Below are 22,722 nucleotides of genomic sequence, written 5' to 3' on the forward strand. Positions count from 1 at the left end.
AGAACTCTAACAGACCAAGAATGGGAAGGTTAGTGTGGGAGCAAGGTGATTTATCTGAAATGACAAGCAACTGGAAAATTGGGTCTTCTTGAAGCTAGAGTTGAGCTGTTTTGTAAAGCATTCAGCAGGTCTGTGTTTGGGATCTACAGTGTAAAGAGATTGCATTGTGAGGCAGTGAATACAATGGACTAAAGTGAAAGAAGTACAAGTAAAAAATTCCTTTACCTAGAAGGTGTACTTGGAGGTGTACTAGAAGGTGAGCAGAAAGGAGGTGAATGGAAAAGAGTTGCAAATTCTGCACTTGCATGGGGAGGTATCATGGGGAGTGAGGAATTGATGGGAGTAATGGAAGAGTGGATCAGGGTGATATGGAGGGATTTATCTCTGTGGAACACAGACAGTAGAACGCTGATATGGAGGGGGAAGATATGTTTAGTAGTAGCATTCTGTTGGAGGTGGCAGATCTGGGAGATGATAATCCTTTAAATGTGAAAACTGGGAGGGTGGAGCTGTTGCAATGAAACTCAGTGCAAGCTAGAGGGACAACACCTGATTTTCCACCTGGACTATATATAGCGCCTCATTCTCAATATTGAATTCCACAGTTTCAGAGAATGACCTCTGTCTTCCATTTTTCTTACAATCCTCCATTCTTCCATGACTATGTTTTGTTGGCTTTGCCATTAGCAGAGTGGACCCACTTTTTCTCCTTCTTGCAACTAACATTGAGACCTATTTTATATATCTATCGTTCCTTTAATGCTGTTATCACTGCCTTTCTCTTTTGCTGTGGGCACACTCATCAACAATGCTCTTCATCCCACCTGCATCGCTAGGATGAAAACCAGCTCCTTTCAGTCCTGCAGAAGATGCATACTGCACTTGGAACATTATCTCCCTTTTTCTTTGCCCCTAGATGCTGTCAGACCTGCTGTCTTTCTCCTGCATTCTGCTTTTATTTCAGATTTCCAGCATCTATGGCATTTTGCTTTTATTCATTGTACTGGCTGATATTGGGCTCATTGAATGTTGTCACAGCTGTTGCCACCCAGCTGACTGATGTGCACTAACGCCTAGATTTGAACTAAATAAATGATGGAGAAATTTTAAGGAGTCAGGAGATGAACTACTCACCATGGAGTACCCTGACTTTGCTCCTTCTATAGTCATGGCATTGATGCAACAGTTAGAGTTGAGCCTCTACTCAGTTGTTACCCTTAGATTATCAATATATAGATTCAGGATGCAGTTGAAGATTTGGAAGAGGTGATTGAACATTGCTAGCAATGTTCATTACTTGGTGCTTGACCAGTACAAATATTGCAAGCTAAGCTGGGTATTGTTGGCTGGCGATGGATTCTTCCATCTTTTTGGCGATGGACACTTTACACAGACGATTAATAGCCCATTCCTCACCACATTATGGTAAAGTGAAGGTCATTGATAAAACAGTTGAAGATGTTTGGGTGAAGGGAATCATACCAAGAAATTCAAACCTAATTTTGAACTGGATGATTGCAACACAGATAGAATTCTGCATTTTATTTTGGGTCAGTTATGACCTCTATCACTGTGGGTTTCCTATTGACCTCCATTTTGCTGGTTCTTGTTTGTGCTGTACTCAGTCAAAAACTGCTTTTTCTATTCAGAGAACTCATGATCCTCTTGCTGCCACATAAAGAAATTCAACTGGTGATGAGCCTATTACCACCATCCCTGTGATTACCCTCTCCCACCTTCAAAGACGAAACTTATATTCTGCTCAGCGTTGGACCATCTGGAATTTCACATCCCTCGACTATTGAGCTATACATGACATTAACACATAATCTAGCCTTGAAAATAGCCCAGACTTTTCAACAAGAACTTCAATTGTTCTACCTGCTGTGGAGAGCAGCAGAAAGGCTGTGAATCGAAGGGTAATTCCTAAGATAGAAAAGTGTGTTTGGACCAGGGAGGTTAGATTGCTTTTACTGAAGTATGGGGTAAGGATGTTCACATTAGAATGCACTGGTTAAGTTACAAACTTTATAAATTACTAATACATGCTTACAGTCTGGCTAGTTTGGAACCCAGGTTCTCATGGAAGTCTTGTTCATCATCAAATCCCAAATTATTGACTTTACATCATCTTTTTTAAATTTTGGCAGAATCCTTGTCCCTGTTCCACTCTTTCATGCAATCAATCAACTTCTTAACTAATATACAAAGGTGTGAACATGAGGCCCTGTAAGGATCATCAAACATTCCTTTCAAATTTCGTACCCCCTTCCTCATTGTTGACATTGCCAGAATCAAAATCTACTGCTGCGCAATCCAGCATTGTTGCTATATGACTGCTGCCTCAGTCTTTACATTGATCCCTTGATGTTAACCAACAACCCTGCACTGAACCTGACAGTGGAGTGCCAGACACCTGGTGCAGTCAGTAATTTCCATCTCCCTTCCATCCAGATCCAAACACAAGGCCAACACTGAAAGAAAAGCATCCTACAAGAGCACCAGGTAAAGGCCAGGATAACACAGTGAAGAGCGTAATCTCCCTCTGGAAGGAGCCATCTTCAGAAGAGAAACCTGGGAATACAGGTGAGGAAGATATAACATGTAGGCTGTCTTTCCGTGATCCTACTTCCCGAAGGTAAAGATGTTAAGTTGTTTCCAGAGATCTGGATCCTGGGTTTATTTGTAACTCAGACTGACAGGATAAAAAAAAAAGGAATAATCTTCTGACTTTGTGCTCCTGGAATAGAATCTCTTATGAGCTGTGCCCATCTTTGCAATCATAAATTTCAATGGTTCTAAATGGTATGTGGTATAAATCAAAAGTACAAAGGTCTTTGTATGCATTTCCCGTGGGTATAGTTAATAGAATCAAGAAAATTGGCCTACATATCTCTTGTGGTATGACTGATTTGACTTAAATCAACCTAGGCATTCAATCCAGTTCCTGGTAGTACAAGCCTAAGAAAAATGTTGGTCCTATTTTATCAGCAGTCAAAGCTAAATTGTTAGTATCATTCAGAGAGGACGATGCGTGGAATGAAGAGATCTAACATACTGATTCAGGCAATATTCGTTTTAAGTCAGGGTTGTGGTTCACTTTTGGGGCAAAGTGGGAGAAAGTTTCACTGTCACTTGCCTGTACTGTGTACAAGCTGACATTGGTTTGGGATGTTAGAAGGAATTTTATTCTGATGCAACAAACAGAAAATATCTCAAATACCAGTTGTGATGAGAACTCAAAAGGCAATAATTGTGAAAGGTAAATGCCATTCTCTGTTCCTTTTCAACAAGATTTCAGAATCCATTGATCTTTGCTGGATTTGTGCCCATCCCCAGTGTCTGAATTCAGAATATGAGCTTTCACTATCTCACAGACAGTGAATTAGACTAGGCAACAGCAATCTCCTAGACCTATCTGTTTCATTTATTAAATGTCCCTGATGAATCATTTAATGCTAAACAGTACGTTAATTGTTCTGTCTTCTGATTTCGAGTTATAGGCAGAGTATAGGAACATTGAAGCAGGTTATGGCCATTCAACCCCTCAAGCTTACTCTGACATTCTACTGGATCACAGCAGATCATCAACCTCAGTGCTACTTTCCCACACTATTTGCATATTCTTTAATATTTTTATTATTTAATTTTACGGTACCCAGGGAGCAAGTGGGCAGAGACATATAATTGGCATATTACTGTGGGTGCCATTCCTGGGCCTTACTCGCCTGACCACCTCTGACTCTATCTCAATTTTTGACCAATTAATGGTCACTTTAGGGCCTCTGCCCACTCCTAGCCCCACTTTCTGCCACTATGGGCGGAAGCTGACGACATGTTTGAAGCCTGCCAGGCCTTCACTGCTTGAGAGGGTATCTGCTTTCCAGACTCCTTGTGTTTATAGAAGGACCCCTGCCCCGAGTTTCACCTCCCATTATGTCCTATGGAACATGGCTGCAAACCCCAGCCAAATCCCCCTTGCTGAAACCTCCTAAACAGTCTCCACCAAAACACACACAGCTTACCTCCTTATCCATCTGCAGTGATCATCCCTATTTTTTAAGCATTCCGAGTAGTGACCAGGATTCCTTGTTATTAAGATGAACAATCAGTTAGCAGCAGATTCAAACCACTACAGATGCCGGAGGAAAGATCACAGAAGCGCTTCACAGGAGGCTCCCAAGCACTAAGGATGTCACCTAGACGGGACGAAACGTCTGCAACACAAATTCCCAGCTCGGCGAACAGAACCACAACAATCAGTTAATTATTTTTATTGGTATTTATTGACTAATAAATGCTGGACAGAGCATTGCGAAAATTTCAAAATTTGCCATTTTTTTTGTCTACCTTAACTGACAGATGAGGCTTCAGTTGATTGTTTCATCTAAAAGCCAACAACTCTGACAGTGCAGGGCTCCCTCAGTACTGCACTGATATGTCAGCTTAGTTTGTGCTCAATTCCTCACCTGGTGTTTCAACCTGCTTTCATAGCGTGTTAACTGAGTCAGGCTAATATTTCAATCAGACAGAAAATGAAACATGTTTTAGAAAAGCCACTTCAGCACAATGACAACAATAATAGCATGCATTTAAAAAATGCCTTGAATGTGGAAAAATGTCTCAAGGTAACTTCTCAAGGAAGAGAAACAAATTCAAAATAGTTAGTGAAGCCATAGGGTGGAGGTTTGACCAGATAACTGAAAACTTGGTCAAAAGGATGGCCTTGAAAATTTTTGCAGGAAGGGGAGAGGCAAAAGAGTTTAAGAAAGGTATTCCAGAAAGTAGGTACTAGGATATACATGTTTATATTTATCACCAGGAGATTAAGCAAAACCTGGGCTGAGTGCAGAAACAAACATCTGATGGGAAATGCTGTCACTTACAGAATCTGCTAGTTGTTCTTTTTATCAAATTTAATAGTAAGTCAGTGAGTTTGCATAGGGAACAGGCAATCCCCTCTGTGCTCCAACCTGGTAACTCTTAACACTCAAGCCATAGAATACAAATCTGACCCACAGTGATTTAAAAGTTCAGCCACCACTAAAGCAGATGATGGAACAATGGATTAAACTGGTCAAGAGTATCATGCGCATCATTGGGATCAAGACTATCATTGCTCAGTGAATCATCATCGCGTGTTATTATCCATGTCACTGTTCTTGGTGTGCGAGCCTGTACAGAAAATGTTTTCAGTTTATTTAAAATTGTGCAGGAACCTCATAGCCAACACTGATTCTTACCCAACCCACAGATCACTAGTATATTTCATCAAGAGTTCCACAGTTGTGGCCAGGAGCTAAATTGCAGGTTGATTTCAGGTTGCTTAAACCTTTCCCTCATCTAAGAGCATTAAGACCAACTGTAGAATTCCAACTGCAGCCCAGTTGAGATTACTTAGTTCGACATAGATTGAGCATCAGTGCTGCTCTGAGACTTAACCGTGCCATGAAAACTATTTGATAGAGTTAAACTTAGGATTGATTTCTTTTACTTGATTCAAAGTAGTAGGATATTAGTGTGAAAATGCCAGACTTGACAGAGTTTTATCCCTTGGGATCTCATTGAGCGGGGAATGCTGTGGATTGAAAGCTCCCTTACCAACCAAGTGTTCCAAGTATTGATGCTATGGAGCCCTGCTTACTTAGTATTGAACAAATCAGTGGTAATAACAGAATCTAAAGGAAAAATTTCCAGACAAAATTAAATTAATTAAGATCTTAATCATCAGTATTGTCTGTGTGTTATTTGTCTCATACTTGCTGTGTCTTTTTCTTAGACTTTCTGTCTCACATTGAGCTAATGTAGAACTGCTGCTAATCACAAGCTTTTTTGCATATAATTTTGTTTTTTGGTTTTTTTCACTCTTGTACTGCAACTCACTTTTTTTGCTGCTGAATTAAGCTTTGTTATGTGTGCCACAACCCCTCTGATAGCAATAAATAGACTCAGACTTTTGCCACGAGAACTCAATAAATCATTCTTCAGGTTCTTTTTGGGTGTGTTGCAGTTTGATGGCATACTGCCAGTATGGTGGGGTAATGGTGATGTCACTGAAGTAATAATCCAGAGGCTCATGTTCTGCAGGAGCGAGTTCAAATCCCAGCTGTTGGAATGTAACTTTAATTGTTAAACCTGGAACTGAAAGCTAGTCTCAGTAATTGTGAACATGGAACTATATTCAATCATTACAAAAACGTAACTGGTTCACTAAGAAATCTACCTTGGCTGACCTCCATATGACTCCAATTCACAGAAATGTGGATGCCACTACCTTTGAATTGACCTAGCAAGCGCACAAGAGCATTGAGTGATGAACAATAAATGCTGGCCTTGTCAGTGATAGGCCACATCCTATGGAAGAATAAAGGAAAAGCAATTTTATTGCTGCTTGACTATTGCTTAGTCATGATAAATGGTAGAGCAATTTTCTTTCTCATCTCCACAGCATTAGGATGTGGCTTAAATTCAGCTGTGTACCTACATCACAGCAATTACGTGGCAACATTTAATGCTTCTTCCTGACATCTGACTGACTCAGTTGTGTTAGAATAATTTTACTACCCTAATACTTAGGGTTTTTACTTGCTTTTTGGAGCAGCTTAAAATAGATGCCATCTAATAAATGTCCAGTGAGCAGAGTTGCTGTTTTGTGTGCAGTTTTGCAAAATTGGAGTGCTGAACCAGGTTGAAGCCGGCTACACTCTCATGGCACGGTTGAAAATCACTTTGGGCCCATTGGTATCATAAAGGCAACATTCTACCCTGATACTCAGTGATGAGCTCATGAAGTACCACCACTCATAGGTTGTGGAGGAAATCCAGGAAACAGAGAGAAAAAAAATGTTTGAAAGAGGATTAAACTTGCTCCGTGTCAAAATGGTTCAGTTGTGTGCTGAGGTCAACAACCCTGTAACTTTGCAGTTATGAATCTGCCATGTCGCTGAGGTCCAACCCAAGTGAACAGTTGGGTCTTTTTTTTTTGTTAATCTTATGGTAATTAAACTGATGTAAACTTTTGAGTTGAACTAAAGTATTGAAAGCTCACTCATTTCCCTCTTCTCTTTCAACAGCTACTGACAGTCAGATTAAAGACAAGTTGAACAAGAATGAGGGAATCTTTGGCTCAAAAATGGCACTCTTCGCTGCAATTGGAGCAGGCTGCATCATCTTTATCCTCATCATCATCTTCCTTGTGGTTCTCTTAATAAAGTTTAGAAAGCGACATAGGAAGAGTTCCCAGCAGAGATCAGCCGTCCTCTCTCTCAACACACTGGCAAGCCCAAAGTGTAGTGGAAATAGTGGCTCGGAGCCCAGTGACATCATAATCCCGCTGAGGACTAATGATAACAATTATTGTCCTCACTATGAAAAAGTTAGTGGTGACTACGGCCATCCAGTGTATATTGTTCAGGAGATGCCTCCACAGAGTCCTGCAAACATCTACTACAAAGTTTGATGGCCAGGAAAATATGAGAGAATTCCAATTTTCACCTGGCCTTTTTCATAATATCTAAATCTTCTCCTGACATGTACAGACTCCCCATATGCAAAGTGTCTTTGGGAGAGTATGGATAAAACTGTGACTGTGGCCAGCAAGAAAGATTTCAGTATTAAGTTCAGCAAGCTTATGTTTTAAGAGAAAAAAGAGAAAAAAAGAAAAAAAAAAGAAAATTGGAAGATGACTTTCTTTGCAACCAATGAGGCTGAAGATTTATAGTGTGATGGGCTCAGATCTATTCACAACCTTTTCTTTCTTTTCCGTAAAGCCATTCCCTCAGTAAAAGGCTTGAAAGAGGGAGGAGCTCAAAACAAATTCCACTCTCTTCTATCTTCCATTTTCCAAATGCAAGAAAGATTTGAAAAGTAATGAGAAGATCAAAGCCTCTAAGATTTAAGTTGTGAGGAGAAGCCACAGTTGAAAAGCAAAACTAGGGACGTCTCCAAACAGACAATTAAAAAGACTGAGGATTATGAAGCAGTTGGTTCTCTGTAGCACAGAGATCTTGAGGCTGCTTCAAAACTTTATGAACTCCAACTGCTCAGGGGATGAGACTTGCAACGCAAAAACTCAGATTGGGTTGGGTCAGGGGGAAGGACATTTCACATTTACTTTTCTTGCTCATTTCAACTACGCTCCCTCTTACTCATTTCCCAATCCTTGATTTGAAAGATAATTTTTGTTGTAATGTGATCTATGTAAATTATAAACATACTCAACAATCTATCCTTAGTTTATGTACAAATCTAGCCTCCACCTCACCCCCCCCCAGTTCCTTTTGAAAATATTTTGACAAGAATATAATCAAGGTTAGTAAAATAATGCTCAGATGGTCTGTGGTAATCAGGGTGCAATTGATTACTAGTTGGTCGTTTTAAGGTTAGTCTAGTTAATATGCAGCCTTTGATTTATACCTTGTTGGGGATTGTGTTGGTTGATCTGGGCTTGCCTGGTGAGGTATGCAAGGAATGATTATCTAATAGGAGTGTGGTAAATGTTAATAATGGCCAGCTAGCCCAACTCAGTATTTCAGTCCAAGATAATACAAAAGAAAAGCAAATATATGATTTGGCATCCTGTTTGAAATAGTATAAATCAGAGAGATGGGGTCAATTTTGATGGGGACGAAAGTTTTTCATTTCTCCCGATGTAGTAGCAGGGCCATAATACTATACATTTGGCATAAGATCCAGATGTGCTTACAGACTATCCTGAAAGGAGTGAACAGCTGATACTAAAACTGCTGGCAGAGGTTATAATGGGCAGGCATTGGCCTTACAGACTGGTTTGAAAGTGTGTTCTTCATTGCCTTGAAAGCTTGTAGATAGATGGGAGTTTAAAATATTTAAAACAATATAAAATGCCTTCAACTCATGGGGTGGGGAAAACGTTATCAGTCCTGGTTTTATGCAAAATTCATTCAGAATGGGAGTTATTTCCTTAGTTTTAGTCAAATGAGTTTGAGTTTTGATGGTGTGCACCTACCAGCAAGGGCGTGATCAGCTCTGGCAGTCATCTGCAGCACCAGTGAAAGATGCTAATAACACTCAGCTTATTCACTGAAAGGCCTTTCTGATGCACCACTGTTGAATGACTCAATGGGCTATTCAATTTCACACTTTGAAATTGATTTATTCTTCTTCCTATTCCCCCATCAGTTGAGGGAGCTTAATGTCATACAGCAAAAAAAAACAAATAAAATATCAACTTGTCCATCAAACATGTTGCAACCTTTTTGATCTCTGTCTGTTTCTCTCTTTCTCTCTCTCTCGCTCGTGTTCTCGTGCTCATTCTTGCTCTGTCTCATTCTTGCTCTCTCTCACTCTTGCACTCTCTCTCCTTTGGTTAGAAATACTATATCCTCTATGTTCTTCTTTCGTTCCTGTTAAGCTTCAAATGTCACATCTTCTGTGCACTCGTTGCTCCTTAATTGATAGATTCAAGACCCCTTTGCAATATGTTATATTTCCATTAATTGTTTGGAAACTAAATAGTAAAACCTACCCTTTTAAAATTGACATAACCTTTTAAAATCTAAAGGAAATATTACTCCTTTTATTTATCACAGCACTGTTCTCATTCTTTTCAGCCTGGGACCTTATACCTCGGTTTCAAAGTAATAAAAGAACTGTATCCACAAAACTTTTCAATGTGTTGATGAAAGCACAACTCCTTTCCTGTGTTGTGATTCCAGGCAAATTGATTCCCTCCAGCTCTCAGTCTTTTCACTTGCTGTTCGCAGTGCCTATTGCAGGAACTTGGAGCTGAGATAAATATTGCTGATGAGGTTGAGTTGATTGCACTTATATTGATGCTTTAAATTCATGCTGACCCCCCAGTTGCTTATGTCCTGTCTTCTGTCCAGTGATGCTCACTTCAATCCGTTGCAAGCAAATGTCTAATGTGGCATATACAATTGGAAAATGTTGACTGAGATCTGCTATATAAAACATCCCATTTTATCCCTTTCAGATGCTGACGTACCAGCAGTCAATTTTTAACATTTGCTCTTTTAATTTCAATCTCTTAAACTTGCAGTTTTAATCTTTTAACATGCTTGTTTATTTGAGAAATTTGGCAGTATCCAACAGCACAAACATTTAATAAAAACTAATATTCAAGCATTAAGAAAACTGAACAATCAATGACATGAACAAAATTGGCTGTGCAACAGCAACAATAGGACTTCCAGTCAAGATGTTAAAATCTGAAACGCATTAAACATGATGAGAGTGGAAGAAAACCTTAGTGGATTCCCAAGCAGAGGCCAAAAGTCCTCCTTTGCCATCCTTCCACTTCCCCTGAAGACATGCTCTGACTGAGACTAAAGAAAATGTCACAGAATTTATCTCAAGGTAGTGAGGATGTTGACATGCTGATGGGAAGACTGTTTCAATTGTTATACTTGATAAAGCATTCCCAATAAGAATCTACTCAAAAAAATAATATTCATGTGATAAATTCAGCATATTTTTGGTAATATAACAGAAAATGATCAAAATACTCAGCAGGTAACGTAGCATCAGAAACAGTGTTGGACTTGTATGATCTTTCATGAGGACTGATTACAGATTACATTACAGTGTGGAAACAGGCCCTTCGACCCAACAAGTCCACACCAACCCGCCGAAGCGAACCCACCCATACCCCTACATTTACCCCTTACCTAACACTACGGGCAATTTAGCATGGCCAATTCACCTGACCCTGCACATCTTTGGACTGTGGGAGGAAACCGGAGCACCCGGAGGAAACCCACGCAGACACGGGGAGAACGTGCAAACTCCACACAATCAGTCGCCTGAGGCGGGAATTGAACCCGGGTCTCTGGCGCTGTGAGGCAACAGTGCTAACCACTGTGCCACCGTTCAGTCACTGTGATCAGTCAGAAGTGTTGCCTCTACTTCTCTTCATCGATGCTGCTTGACCTCGAGAGAACTTCCAGCATTTTGTGTATTTGTTTCAACTTTCCAACATCCACAGTACATTGCTTTTGTTTTCTCCGTTATTGTAGTGGGTTAAAATTAGTCAGTTGTGGAAGCCTGAGAAAATGAATCATTTTCATAAGTCTTTAGAATGTGCAAGGAAAATCAGAATTATTCCTAAAAACAGTTATAAGCACACTTCAGTCATATTTAATTTATGGAGCTGATGCCTGAGTTGGGTTTTGAAATGTAGCCAGTATGCAGGCTCTGGAATGGATAATATCTGTTCTCTGAATCAGTTTCAGATAAAAGCTTGTTTTGAAATCTTGATTGCTAACAGGTTTGAAACAATTTCCACACTGTTCTGCTTCCTGTTTTGCTGTGATTATATGCTGATAGGTTCATTTGTTTCAAGACTGGTGATGTGTTTGATTGGCTGGGTGACAAAATTTTAGTGGATCATTAAAAAAACTAATGGAACATGCCCTTTTTGCAAACAGAGTCAGTGTATTGTAGTACATATAAGGGGCCTGCTGAATGCACATAAGTGTACAAATGACATAGCCGTAAACAACCAGACAAAGATACTAGTTAAAGAAATGTAGATCTGTGTGCACACAGATATGACCTGCATAAGTATATGCAGATGCATACTGTAGATGCACATACAGGTATGTGCCATAGATAAATATACAGTTACACATGGCGTGCAAATGGATAAAAGTAGCAAGTTATGAAGAGGAAACAAGCAGGCTATGAAGGGATATCAGTTAATTTAGTGGGAAAAGATCTAGTAAATGGTGCACAATGTAGGAAATTCTCCATTTTGATTGGAAGAATAAAAATGTATACAACATTAATGTTGAGAGTTTACAGAGCTCTGAGATGCAGATGAATTTTCAAAAGGTTTATATGTGAAATCAACAAATAATGAGGAAAATGTACAGAATGATAATGTCTATTGCAAGAGCAATTAGATACAAAAAAGAGAGGGGTTATACTTCAGTAATATGGGGCATTTTAAGACTACATCTGGAGTACAGAATGCAGTATTGGTCTCCTTATTTAAGGAAGGATGTGAATGTGTTAGAAAGAGTTCAGAAAAAGTTTACTGGACTAATATCTGGAATGGGCAGATTGTCTTATGAGGTAAGGTTGAGCAGCCTAGAGTTGTATCTGCAGGAATTTAGAAGATTAAGAGGTGGCTTGTTTGAAATATCCAAGATCCTGAGAGTTCTTGACATGCTGGATATGGAAAGGGCGTTTCTTGGTGTGGGAGGATCTAGAACTAGCAGCCACTGTTAAAAATTAAAGGTTGCTGATTTAAGACAGAAATGAAGCTTTTTTTCCCCCACAGAGGGTAATGGGTCTTTGGAACTTTCTTCCTCAAAAGGCATTGAAAGCAGAGTCTCTGAATATTTAAAGGTAGAGATAATAGCTTCTTGGTGAGCAAGAACTGAAATTCTAACAGCACTAAACAGGGTAAACACCGAAAGGACCTTCCTAATGATTGGGGAGTCCAGAACCAAGAGTCACAGTCTAAGCGGCAGGCCAAAAGGGATTAAGATGAGGAGAAATGTCTTCATCCAGAGAGTGGTAAGCCTGTGGAATGGGCTACCACAGAAAGGTTGATGCCAAAATTTTGAATGTTTTCAAGAAGGAGATAGATACAGTTCTTAGGGCTAAAGGGATCAAACAGTAAAGGGTGAAAGTGGGAAAAGATTATGGAGTGGAATGATCAGTTGTGATTATATTGAATAGTAGAGCAGCCTCTAGGGGCCATGACCCACTCTTGTTCCTAATTTATATGTTCATATATGAAACACAGATGGGGCTGAATGTGCACCTTTGCACACTGCATGCACATAGAACTAAACACACACAAACTGATGCTGCTGGGTGAGTGAGTGTGGTTCCTCCTGAAAGAAAGGTCCCGACCTGAAACAAAGACTGTCCTGCTTCTCAGATGCTGATTAACCTGCTGTGCTTTTGTCCATGTTCCACACTTGGTGTATACTCTGAAAATTGCCTTCTCTCCTCAAATATTCTCAACGCTTAGTAAAGACTCAAAGATGCATGGGTAGAATTTTCAACTTAGACAGGATGTAAAAGAGGTAGGAAATCATTCACATGTGATCTATTCTGTCCAATTTTCCTTTCTATTGAAGATTTGCTATTGCCTATTTTGTATATCTAACATCTACAGCAAAGTAACTGGTAACCCTGGTTAGATCTCCACTCCCGAGCTCCGTACCAAAACAATAATGGATAAATTCATGCAACTTAACAGTCATTCGTTCAACTATCATCATTATTCCTCCATTCTCCATTTTGGGTGGACATCACAGTAGCGTTGTTGAACTAAGAATTCACTGTAAGAGCAGATAATTTTGTCACAATATTTGTTTGTTCTTTGAGTTGAGTATGGTTCACCAAATCCAATTACAGATGCTGTTAATTTTCATTTTGAGTTGGGCTGGAGGGGGGGCTTCTGGATTCCTGGTCACTCCTTTTAATTATTACAACTTCTCCTACAATTATAAGTGTATTGTAGCTCCAATGTGCTCTACCTTTTTTTGATATGCTCAATCTTTTAAAATGAAAAGCAAGTGCGTGACTTACTCTGATTAAACCTTTCCAAGACTTGAGGAAATAAGGAGTTTGGGTTTTTCAGTTTTGTTTTCTCCCTGCTCCAATATTCAGCATCTTAAAATCTAAGTTTCGTGTCTTTGATTATAACTTTACTTTGTCATCTTGTTTAATTGTTACAAGCTTCTTGGTACCTTAAAATATGGGCATTGGCCATTCATCTAGGTTTTCCACACAAATGAGTGTTTAGATATGGCCGTCCGTAGCAGTAACTGGAGAGGACAGAGAGCAGAAGCCCTTAGGTGCTCTTGTGTTTCTCTGCTCTCAGTATTGTTAAGGCAGGATTACTAAAGCCCAAATACTGTCAACAGTCAGCGCACTAAAGTTAATTTGTTAAGACAGACCATGAGATGGAGCACTCTTGTGATGCTTCCTCCCACTGGACAACACTGTTGTGGTGTCTTACTAAATCAGTCAGGAACCATAAGGCCTCATGATCTACTCCTGAAGGAAAGATTCTGTGCAGAATCAACTGCAAGTTTAAAATAAATCTTGCCATCAGATGGCAACAATCATGGTGACAGTGCATAACGAATGTCCAACAATGCTGTGAAAGGCTGCAAGCAAAGGACAAATTTTTAAAAAATTAAACCCAGTACTCTTCGAGCCATCTTCCTTTCTTCAGTTTTCTTTTTTTTCTGCCCAAGCTGTTATCTATGGTTTAGGTACCAACAATTTTGGCTCAAGTACATGTTCTTCACCTGTGAATGTTAAGTCAGCTATTTGTTGAGTGTTGCAACAGAAGCTTTGATAAAGAATCACTGGATAGTGATGCAGAGTTGAAGTTGCAGCTAATTTTTTTTTCTTCTGTTGTGAAACAAAGACTGTGAATTTAATCTCAATGTTTATCACGTTGGCTTGTACATTTACCTCTATCAATTAAGATAGTGACTTTGTTCTAAATATAGTTAGAATTTCCAACTGCATTTCTGAGGCCTCGTTCTGTTTGCCCTACCCCATGAGCCCTACTCGATAGAAAAGTATGTCTAAGTTATGGATTCTAATTCATGATAATGTCAGTATATTTGTGTGGGAAACGGGGAAGAGAAGTTGAAATTTTGAGTTTTAGACATCTTCATGAACTGCTGAAGCTCATAGTTTAGGGCAACGTCAAGATTGAAAAGAATGAGAGATGATCAAGTAAATTTGAATTTGGTGATGAATTGTAAGTTTGCTTCTGTACATTGAAACATAAGATCATGAAATGGACATGTTCATAATATATACAGTAATAGGGAACAGACATTTGGCGAAAATCTTGCAAGGCTAGTGAGTTGGATGGTTCCAGATAAGTCAATATATGGGCAGCGATTTTTTTTTTTACACTTTAGTGAAATCTATCTAGGTAAGTGCCCCCATTTTGGTAATGTTGGAGGACATTAAAAACTTTTTGTCATTCAATCATTACATGAAGAGCTGACTAGTTGCCATTCTTGATATTAGCTGTAACCATCAACACAAACTGAAATCTAATCATTGTCGCAAAATGAAATCTGTTATGTGAAATAACATTCCTCCCGTAGTAATTCAAAATCAGCTTTAAATATGTTGCTGCTTTTGAGAAAACAGGAGCCCACACCATTATCCAAACTTAATTTATTCCAGCCCATAAATTACACCTATGTATGTACCTTCAAACACCTTGATCAAATGTTATACTTCACTCATACTGGGTATCTCTTCTATATATAAAAAACTCCTTCGATCAGATTAATTCTGTAACAAATTCCAGGGTTGTCTAATTAGCATATAAAGTGCCTGAATCTCTTCATTAAATTCCAATTTGTACTTCATTTTCTCTCTTTTCTGTTTACATCAGAGGTTATTTTATTGGGTATTTTATTCAAGAGTGTTTAGTCTCTACCTGGATGTGATTTTCTTCTTGGGTCATTTAGAGACGATAAAGGATCCTGTTGATGAACTTAGTCACCCTTGGTATTGATTTCTAGTGTGCTATACTTGTCAAGTGACACATGCTTGGAGTGCAGGTTCATAGTTCCTTGAAAGTGGAGTCACAGGTAGATAGGATAGTGAAGAAGGCATTTTGTATGCTTCTCTTTATGGGTCAGAGCATTGAGTACAGGAGTTAGAAGGTCATGTTGCAGCTGGCCTTAGTTAGACCACTTTTGAAATGTTGTGTGCAATTCTGGTCTCCCTCCTATAGGAAGGATTTTGTGAAACTAGAAAGGGTTCAGTAAAGACTTAAAAGGATAAACAAGTAAAGACTTACTATGCCAGGATTGGGGCCTTTGAGCTCTAGGAAGAGGCTGAATAGGCGGGGACTGTTTTCCCTGGAGCGTCTGAGGCTGAAGGGTAACCTATTAGAGGTTTATAAAATCATGAGGGGCATGGAAAGGATAAATAGACAAAGTCTTTTCCCTGGGATGGGGAGTCCAGAACTAAAAGGCATAGGTTTAGGGTGAGATGGAAAAAGATTATAAGGGACAACATTTTCATGCAGAGCGTGGTGCATGTATGGAATGAGCTGCCAGAGGAAGTGGTGGAGGCTGGTAAAATTACCACATTTAAAAGGCATCTGGATGGTTATATGAATAGCAAGGGTTTGGAGGGATATGGGTTAAGTGCTGAAAAATGGAGCTAGATTAATTTAGGATATCTGGTTGGCATGGCCGAGTTGGACCGAAGGGTCTGTTTTGGTGCTGGACGTCTCTATGACTCGGTAAGTGTCTACACTCAAAGATCCACAGCACCTGAGTAATGAAACGAATGGACTGCTCACGTAATCCTTCAAAGACTTTGAGTTTTAGGCCTATGTCATGGATAATGTAATTTATTTTAATATTGTTTGGACTGGTAAGCAGGAAGCTATACTGTCAGTTCTGGCACCATCCTTGTGAAGTTATTGTCTGCAATTCCTCCAGTGCTTCAATCTCTCTTTATAGTAGAGAGACCAGAACTATACAGTGTGGTCTAAACAAGATTCTACATCAATTTAACATTACCTTTCTGCTTCTGTATTCTGTTACTCTAAACATGAAGGAGCCATTTTGATTGCATGCTTTGACATTTTCATAGAAAAAATATATAGCATTTCTTACCAGTTCCAGCTCACTGGAAGAACTAGTCAATTATTCTCTCTTTTCGCTTTCTCTTTTTCAATTTTTTATCAATTCTTTTTTGAAAGTTGTTTGTGAATTTACCTTCAGCAGGCTTTTTGGCCATACAGGTCAAGCAGTCTGTTTGACAAGCTATGATGCCCTGAAACATTCACTTCCTCCATCATTAATGCAGCAGTGTGTATCATCTCCAAGATACAGTCCAGCAATTCTGACAGCATCTTCCAAACTTGAGGTTTACCATCTAAAACACAAGGAAATAGGTGCATTGAAACACCCCCACCTCCAAATTTCCCCTTTAGTAACAGGCTGTCCTGATTTTAATATATATTGTTATTCCTTCATCATCGCTGAATCTCCCTACTTGACTGAATTGCAAGACTACCTTCACTACACAGACTATAGTGGCTGAGGAGAATTACTTACCACCATTTTTATAAGAGCAGTTAAGGATTGACATTGCCAGCAGCATCCACATCCCATTATTGAACAAATAAAAACATAATTTAAAAATTTCAGATCATAATTGCCTATTGCATTCAAACAAAAAGGCTTACATTGTCTTTAATTCTTTTCCATTTATCTTAAGTCTGTTTATGGACTCCCTGCAGAACTTGTTGCTCTCCTACCTCATTTAATCCAGATTTTCCAAGGAATAAGTGGATTTTTTATTCCTTTTACTGAGATACGTCATCTCACTTTTCACTATATTGAATCTATATCCATTCATGCAATTCCCCATAATGTTTGCTGTACCATCCAGTTTGCAAATTTGACTTCACACCTTGTAGAGTGTAAGTCACTCCCACCACTCTCATATAATGTTTCTGCATTGCATTGACCTCCTGCAGAGTCCATGTACACTGAGCTGTATCATTTACTTTTAGAAAATATGTCTTTAGGCAAAGTCAGTGGAGCTGTATCAAGATAGAATGCTAAGAAGCATTGATGCAGTTGACTTGAGTGCAGAAGGTTGAATCACTGTATGATAATTATTGTTTTTATTAAATGTAAGGGAGTTATTGTGTAGCAAAATTGTAAGATACAAAAGCAAATCTTCATGAACATGTTTTCACTCTCACTATACATAGAAATTAGAGGAATTCATATCAACGTTTTTAAGTCAGAGCATAGAAAGGTACATACAGAGAAAGATACATGCACACATGAATCAATGGATAATGTTGCAATAAACTAGCCATTGTTGTAGAAAATGTCAAGCACCAATTTCCTATCAATCAGCCTCACTTAACCCTCTTCTGAGTCTAAACCTTACCGCCTTTATGTTTTAAATATTATTAAAATATTATAGTGAAATTTCACTGACAGGAGTATATTTTTTCATTTTATCCACAAGACCATACAAATAATATACAGAAAAACAAATATTCCTAAACTGATTTTCTGTTTTTTACACTTGTATGGTTGTATTTGGATTGATAAATCTTTTATATTGGTGGGCCTGTATGAAGATTTGGTGGCAGTACCGTTTGGTAGCTCTCGAGCCACTGAATCGTAAGGTTGTGTATTCAAGTAACATTCCAAAAACTGTTCTGGTGGTTCAGTTTGTTAAAGGGTCTGTTCCATGCACTGTTTAAAGAAGAGCAGGGTGCTTTTCTGATATACTGACCACTACGATTCCCTTAATCAACATGACTTAAAATAGATTCATTAGTCATTCATTTTATTGTTCTTTGCAAGATTTTGCTTTGCAGACTATTGACTGTGCATACCTAACGTTTACCACATTTCAATCTAATTCGTTTGTATGTGAAGCACTTTGAGACATTTCTGGGATATGATAAGGTGTTATATATATATTCAAGAATTTGACTTTTTATTTCCTACATGCTTTCAAGTGAGACCTTTTTGATGTTCTACTTTGCATATTGCTTGCTGTACTTTTGCAAAACACAGTTTCCTCAAAAGATCATTTTAATTTTTTTTATCAAGTCCCTCTGTGAGATTTGTCTAATTTATGTACATTAGATGGGTCCTATTGCCATGCATGCTTGTATTATCATGAAGCTGCTGTCTTTGCTAGGATTCCAGGAGTTTACGACAGCTTTTGTTCCTCATCCAAGTGGCCAATATCAACAACGAGTGACAGAAAATTACTTGACTGTGGAAGACCTCGCTACTGAACACACAATGTCCTGCACTAAAACTCCCAGGACATTCAACTGCTTTCTCAAGAATAAACTTATCCTTTTTTTTTGGAACTCACAGGACACTGTGATGAGAGAAAAAAATGTATTTTGCCTTATTGCTCTGTAGCTGATAACATTTATCCAATTGTTGATCTATACTCAATCCACCACTAAATAACTCCAACAGTGAGTACCCATATTTCAGATATAGACATGAGTGAACTGCTGTGGAGCATTCCTGTGGTTTGTGTTTGAGTGTTGATTTAATTATTAAATGGGTTATTTGATAAAGAATTTCTGGTTGGATGGTTTATCTGGTGATAATGTAATCCTAATCCAAGGTATGAGATAGATTAGGTTCACATTTAATGGATTCCTTCTATGAAGTTTTGTACTTTCACCTAACACGTACAATTTACCCTCTCGTGAACTAATACCATTTAATCTCCTGAAGGTACTGAAACTTTCCTCCAATCACTGAAAGTATATTCAAAAAAGCCCCGGCATATCTCTCAAACATGTAAAGGGTACAAGATTAAATTGCTATTGTTCCTTGGCAAGGCATTTCAATAGTGCCAGCAGTTTAGTGGCCATAATGTTCCACACAGCTTTTGATCATCTCTGTTTGTACTTATCCTTGTATGAATCACAATATCAGAACTTTAAACAAACACATATGGTAATTTTATGGTCTTGTTGGAGTCTTTCTTCCAGGTCAGGCTGGTCCTCTACATTTTCAGTAATCCTTTGAGGGTTAGAGATAATTTATGCAATGATCCAATATAATTCTATTTAAGAATGCTTTTTTTTCAAAAACCCAAAAATTTTATTAAAGCCACATTGTACTCATCATGGAGCTGTTTGATGGAACAGTAAAAGGGAGCTTTACTTGCTATCAAATCCATTATCTCGAGAACAGATAATGCTTGAGATATATATAGAATTGGTTCTGGAAGCAAAACAGCTGCTGATGTAATTAGTTTAATTATTATTGAGAGATTCTGTGCAATTTTTCTGTTGATGTAGGATTTCATAAAATATTAATAATATTGATTGATCTGTAGGATGCAGCTGGATATAGCTCATCATTATTCCCTTTGTTGCAAATGAGAAGCTGTGCTGGAGTTAAGATTTTAGCCAGACCATCAGCAAGTGGATAAGTCAAAACTGGCTAGAAAATGTAATCACTCTGGCAGAGAGAGGGAAAACCAATATGCAAAGACGAATATTGGAAGATTCACCATAGATTAGTTTTTCTTTTGTCATTTCAAACTTGGAGACTGGAGCATTCTATTAGTGTTAAGACGACACACATTCAGCACTGAAGTAACTGCTAGAATCTATCCAGAAGTGACTCTATTGGGTCTTTCCCCTTCTTTCAGGGAAGTGCAGTAACTGCTCTTGTTCTATCTTCAAAATATTTGAAAATTGGGAACACTGCGATAAGAAGCAATGTTGACCAGAATTTCTCTGTCCACTTTTCAATTAATTATTGGTAAAACACAGTTCAAGCCAACAGAATAAATGGAACAAATTTAATACACGCCGTGATGTTGAACACTCCTTCTGCCGCCACCGCCTCTGAGCTTACTTTCACAATCAGGACTCCTGTCCACCTTCCGAGGACACCTTTGCCAGCCTCCAACACACACCATCCACCTGGACACCCCACGCTGGCCTATTACCTGCCCTCTTTCTCTTCATTTCCAATTGCAGACGAGACATTAACTGCCTCAATGTCTACCCCTCCTCCCCCACTCCAACCTCTCATCCTCACAACGAGCAGCCCTCCACTCCCTCTGCTCCAAGCCCGACCTCGCCATCAAACCAGCAGATAAAGGGGGGGTGCAGTGGTAGTTTGGCACACTGACCTCTACATCGCTGACGCCAACTCGAAGACACTTCCTCCTACCACCCCCTCGACTATGACCCCAACCCCCGATCACCAAACCGTCATCTCCCAGACCATACAGAACCTTATCACCTCAGGAGATTTCCCACACACAGCTTCTAACCTCATAGTCCGGGAACCCCGCACCACCCGATTCTACCTCCTTCCCAAGATCCACAAGCCTGACCACCCTGGCCGGCCCATTGTCTCAGCCTGCTCCTGCCCCACTGAACTCATCTCCACCTACCTTGACACTGTCCTTACCCCCCAGTCCAGGAACTCCCCATCCATGCCCTCCACCTTCTCCAAGACTTCCGTTTCCCTGGCCCCCAATGCCTCATCTTCACCATGGATATCCAGTCCCTCTACACCTCCATCCGCCATGACCAGGGCCCGCAAGCCCTCCATTTCTTCTCCCGACGTCCCCAACAGTACCCTTCCACTGACACTCTCATTCGTTTGGCTGAACCCTTAACAATTTTTCCTTTGAATCCTCCCACTTCCTCCAGACCAAAAGGGTAGCCATGGGCACCCGTATGGGCCCCAGCTATGCCTGTCTCTTTGTTGGCTACGTAGAACAGTCCATCTTCCGTAGTTACACCGGCACCACTCCCCACCTCTTCCTTCGCTACATTGATGACTGCACTGGCGCCATCTCGTGCTCCCGCGAGGAGGTTGAGCTATTCATCAACTTCAACACATTCCACCCTGACCTTAAATTTACCTGGACCATCTCTGACACCTCCCTCCCTTCCTGGACCTCTCCATCTCCATTAATGAAGACTTGACACCGACATTTTTTACAAACCCAGCAACTCCGACAGCTACCTGGATTACACCTCTTCCCACCCTACCTCTTGCAAAAATGCCATCCCGTATTCCCAATTCCTCCGCCTCCGCTGGATCTGCTCCCAGGAGGACCAGTTCCACCACAGAACACACCAGATGGCCTCCTTCTTTAGAGACCGCAATTTCCCTTCCCACGTGGTTAAAGATGCCCTCCAACGCGTCTTATCCACATCCCGCTCCTCCGCCCTCAAACCCCACCCCTTCAACCGTAACAAGGACAGAACCCCCCGGTGCTCACCTTCCACTCTACCAACCTTCACATTAACCATATCATCCGCCGACATTTCCGCCATCTCCAAACAGACCCCACCACCAGGGATATATTTCCCTCCCGACCCCTATCCATTTTCTGCAAACACCGTTCCCTCCGTGACTACCTGGTCAGGTCCATGACCCCCTACAACCCACCCTCCCGTCCTGGCACCTTCCCTTGTCACTGCAGAAATTGCAAAACCTGCACCCACATCTCCTCCCAAGGCCCCAAAGGAGCCTTCCACATCCATCAAAGTTTCACCTGACATCCACCAATATCATTTATTGCATCCGTTGCTCCTGATGCAGTCTCCTCTACATTGGGGAGACTGGACACCTCCTCGCAGAGCCCTTTAGGAAATATCTCCGGGACACCCGCACCAATCAACCCTACTGCCCTGTGGCTCAACATTTCAACTACCCCTCCCACTCTGCCTAGGACATGCAGGTCCTGGGCCTCCTCCACTGCCGCTCCCTCACCACCCAATGCCTGGAGGAAGAATGCCTCAACTTCGACCTCGGAACACTTCAACCCCATGGCATCAATGTGGATTTCACCAGTTTCCTCATGTCCCCTTCCCCCACCTCTCCCCAGCTCCAGCCTTCCAGCTCAGCAGTGTCCTCATGACCTGTTCGACCTGCCTATGTTCCTTGCACATATCCACTACACCCTCCTCTCTGACCTACACCTTCATCCCCACCTCCATCCACCCATTGTACTCTTTGCTACCTTCCCCCACCCCCACCACCCTCTCATTTATCCCTCCACTGCAGGCACCCCGCCTCTATTCCTGATGAGGGCTTTTACCCGAAATGGTGATTTCCTGCTCCTTGGATGCTGCCTGACCTGCTGTGCTTTTCCAGCACCACTCTAATCTAGAAACAGGAGCAACAAACAACATCTCTACCAAGACACACGTTAAATAAC

At 40.3% G+C, this 22,722-nt stretch overlaps 1 protein-coding gene across 3 annotated transcripts in view; it reads left to right on the forward strand.

Annotated features, from left to right (window-relative positions):
* Window positions 1–18,967, forward strand: part of efnb1 (ephrin-B1) — a 225,827-nt gene extending 206,860 nt beyond the window's left edge. For 2 of the 3 annotated variants that reach the window (XM_043704780.2, XM_087992008.1), the window contains exons 4-5: window positions 2,455–2,586; window positions 7,074–18,967. In XM_043704780.2, coding sequence (XP_043560715.1) covers window positions 2,455–2,586; window positions 7,074–7,459 — 518 coding nt within the window. In that variant the 3' untranslated portion in view covers window positions 7,460–18,967. The remainder of the gene's footprint in view (window positions 1–2,454; window positions 2,587–7,073) is intronic. The other variant, XM_043704782.2, reaches the window with a different exon arrangement.
* Window positions 18,968–22,722: the final 3,755 nt, after the last annotated feature.

The sequence above is a fragment of the Chiloscyllium plagiosum genome, unplaced genomic scaffold (genome assembly GCF_037043375.1).
Source record: "Chiloscyllium plagiosum isolate Xiang-an unplaced genomic scaffold, Cpla_swu_hap1 HiC_scaffold_11, whole genome shotgun sequence".
Taxonomy (NCBI): Eukaryota; Metazoa; Chordata; class Chondrichthyes; order Orectolobiformes; family Hemiscylliidae; genus Chiloscyllium; species Chiloscyllium plagiosum.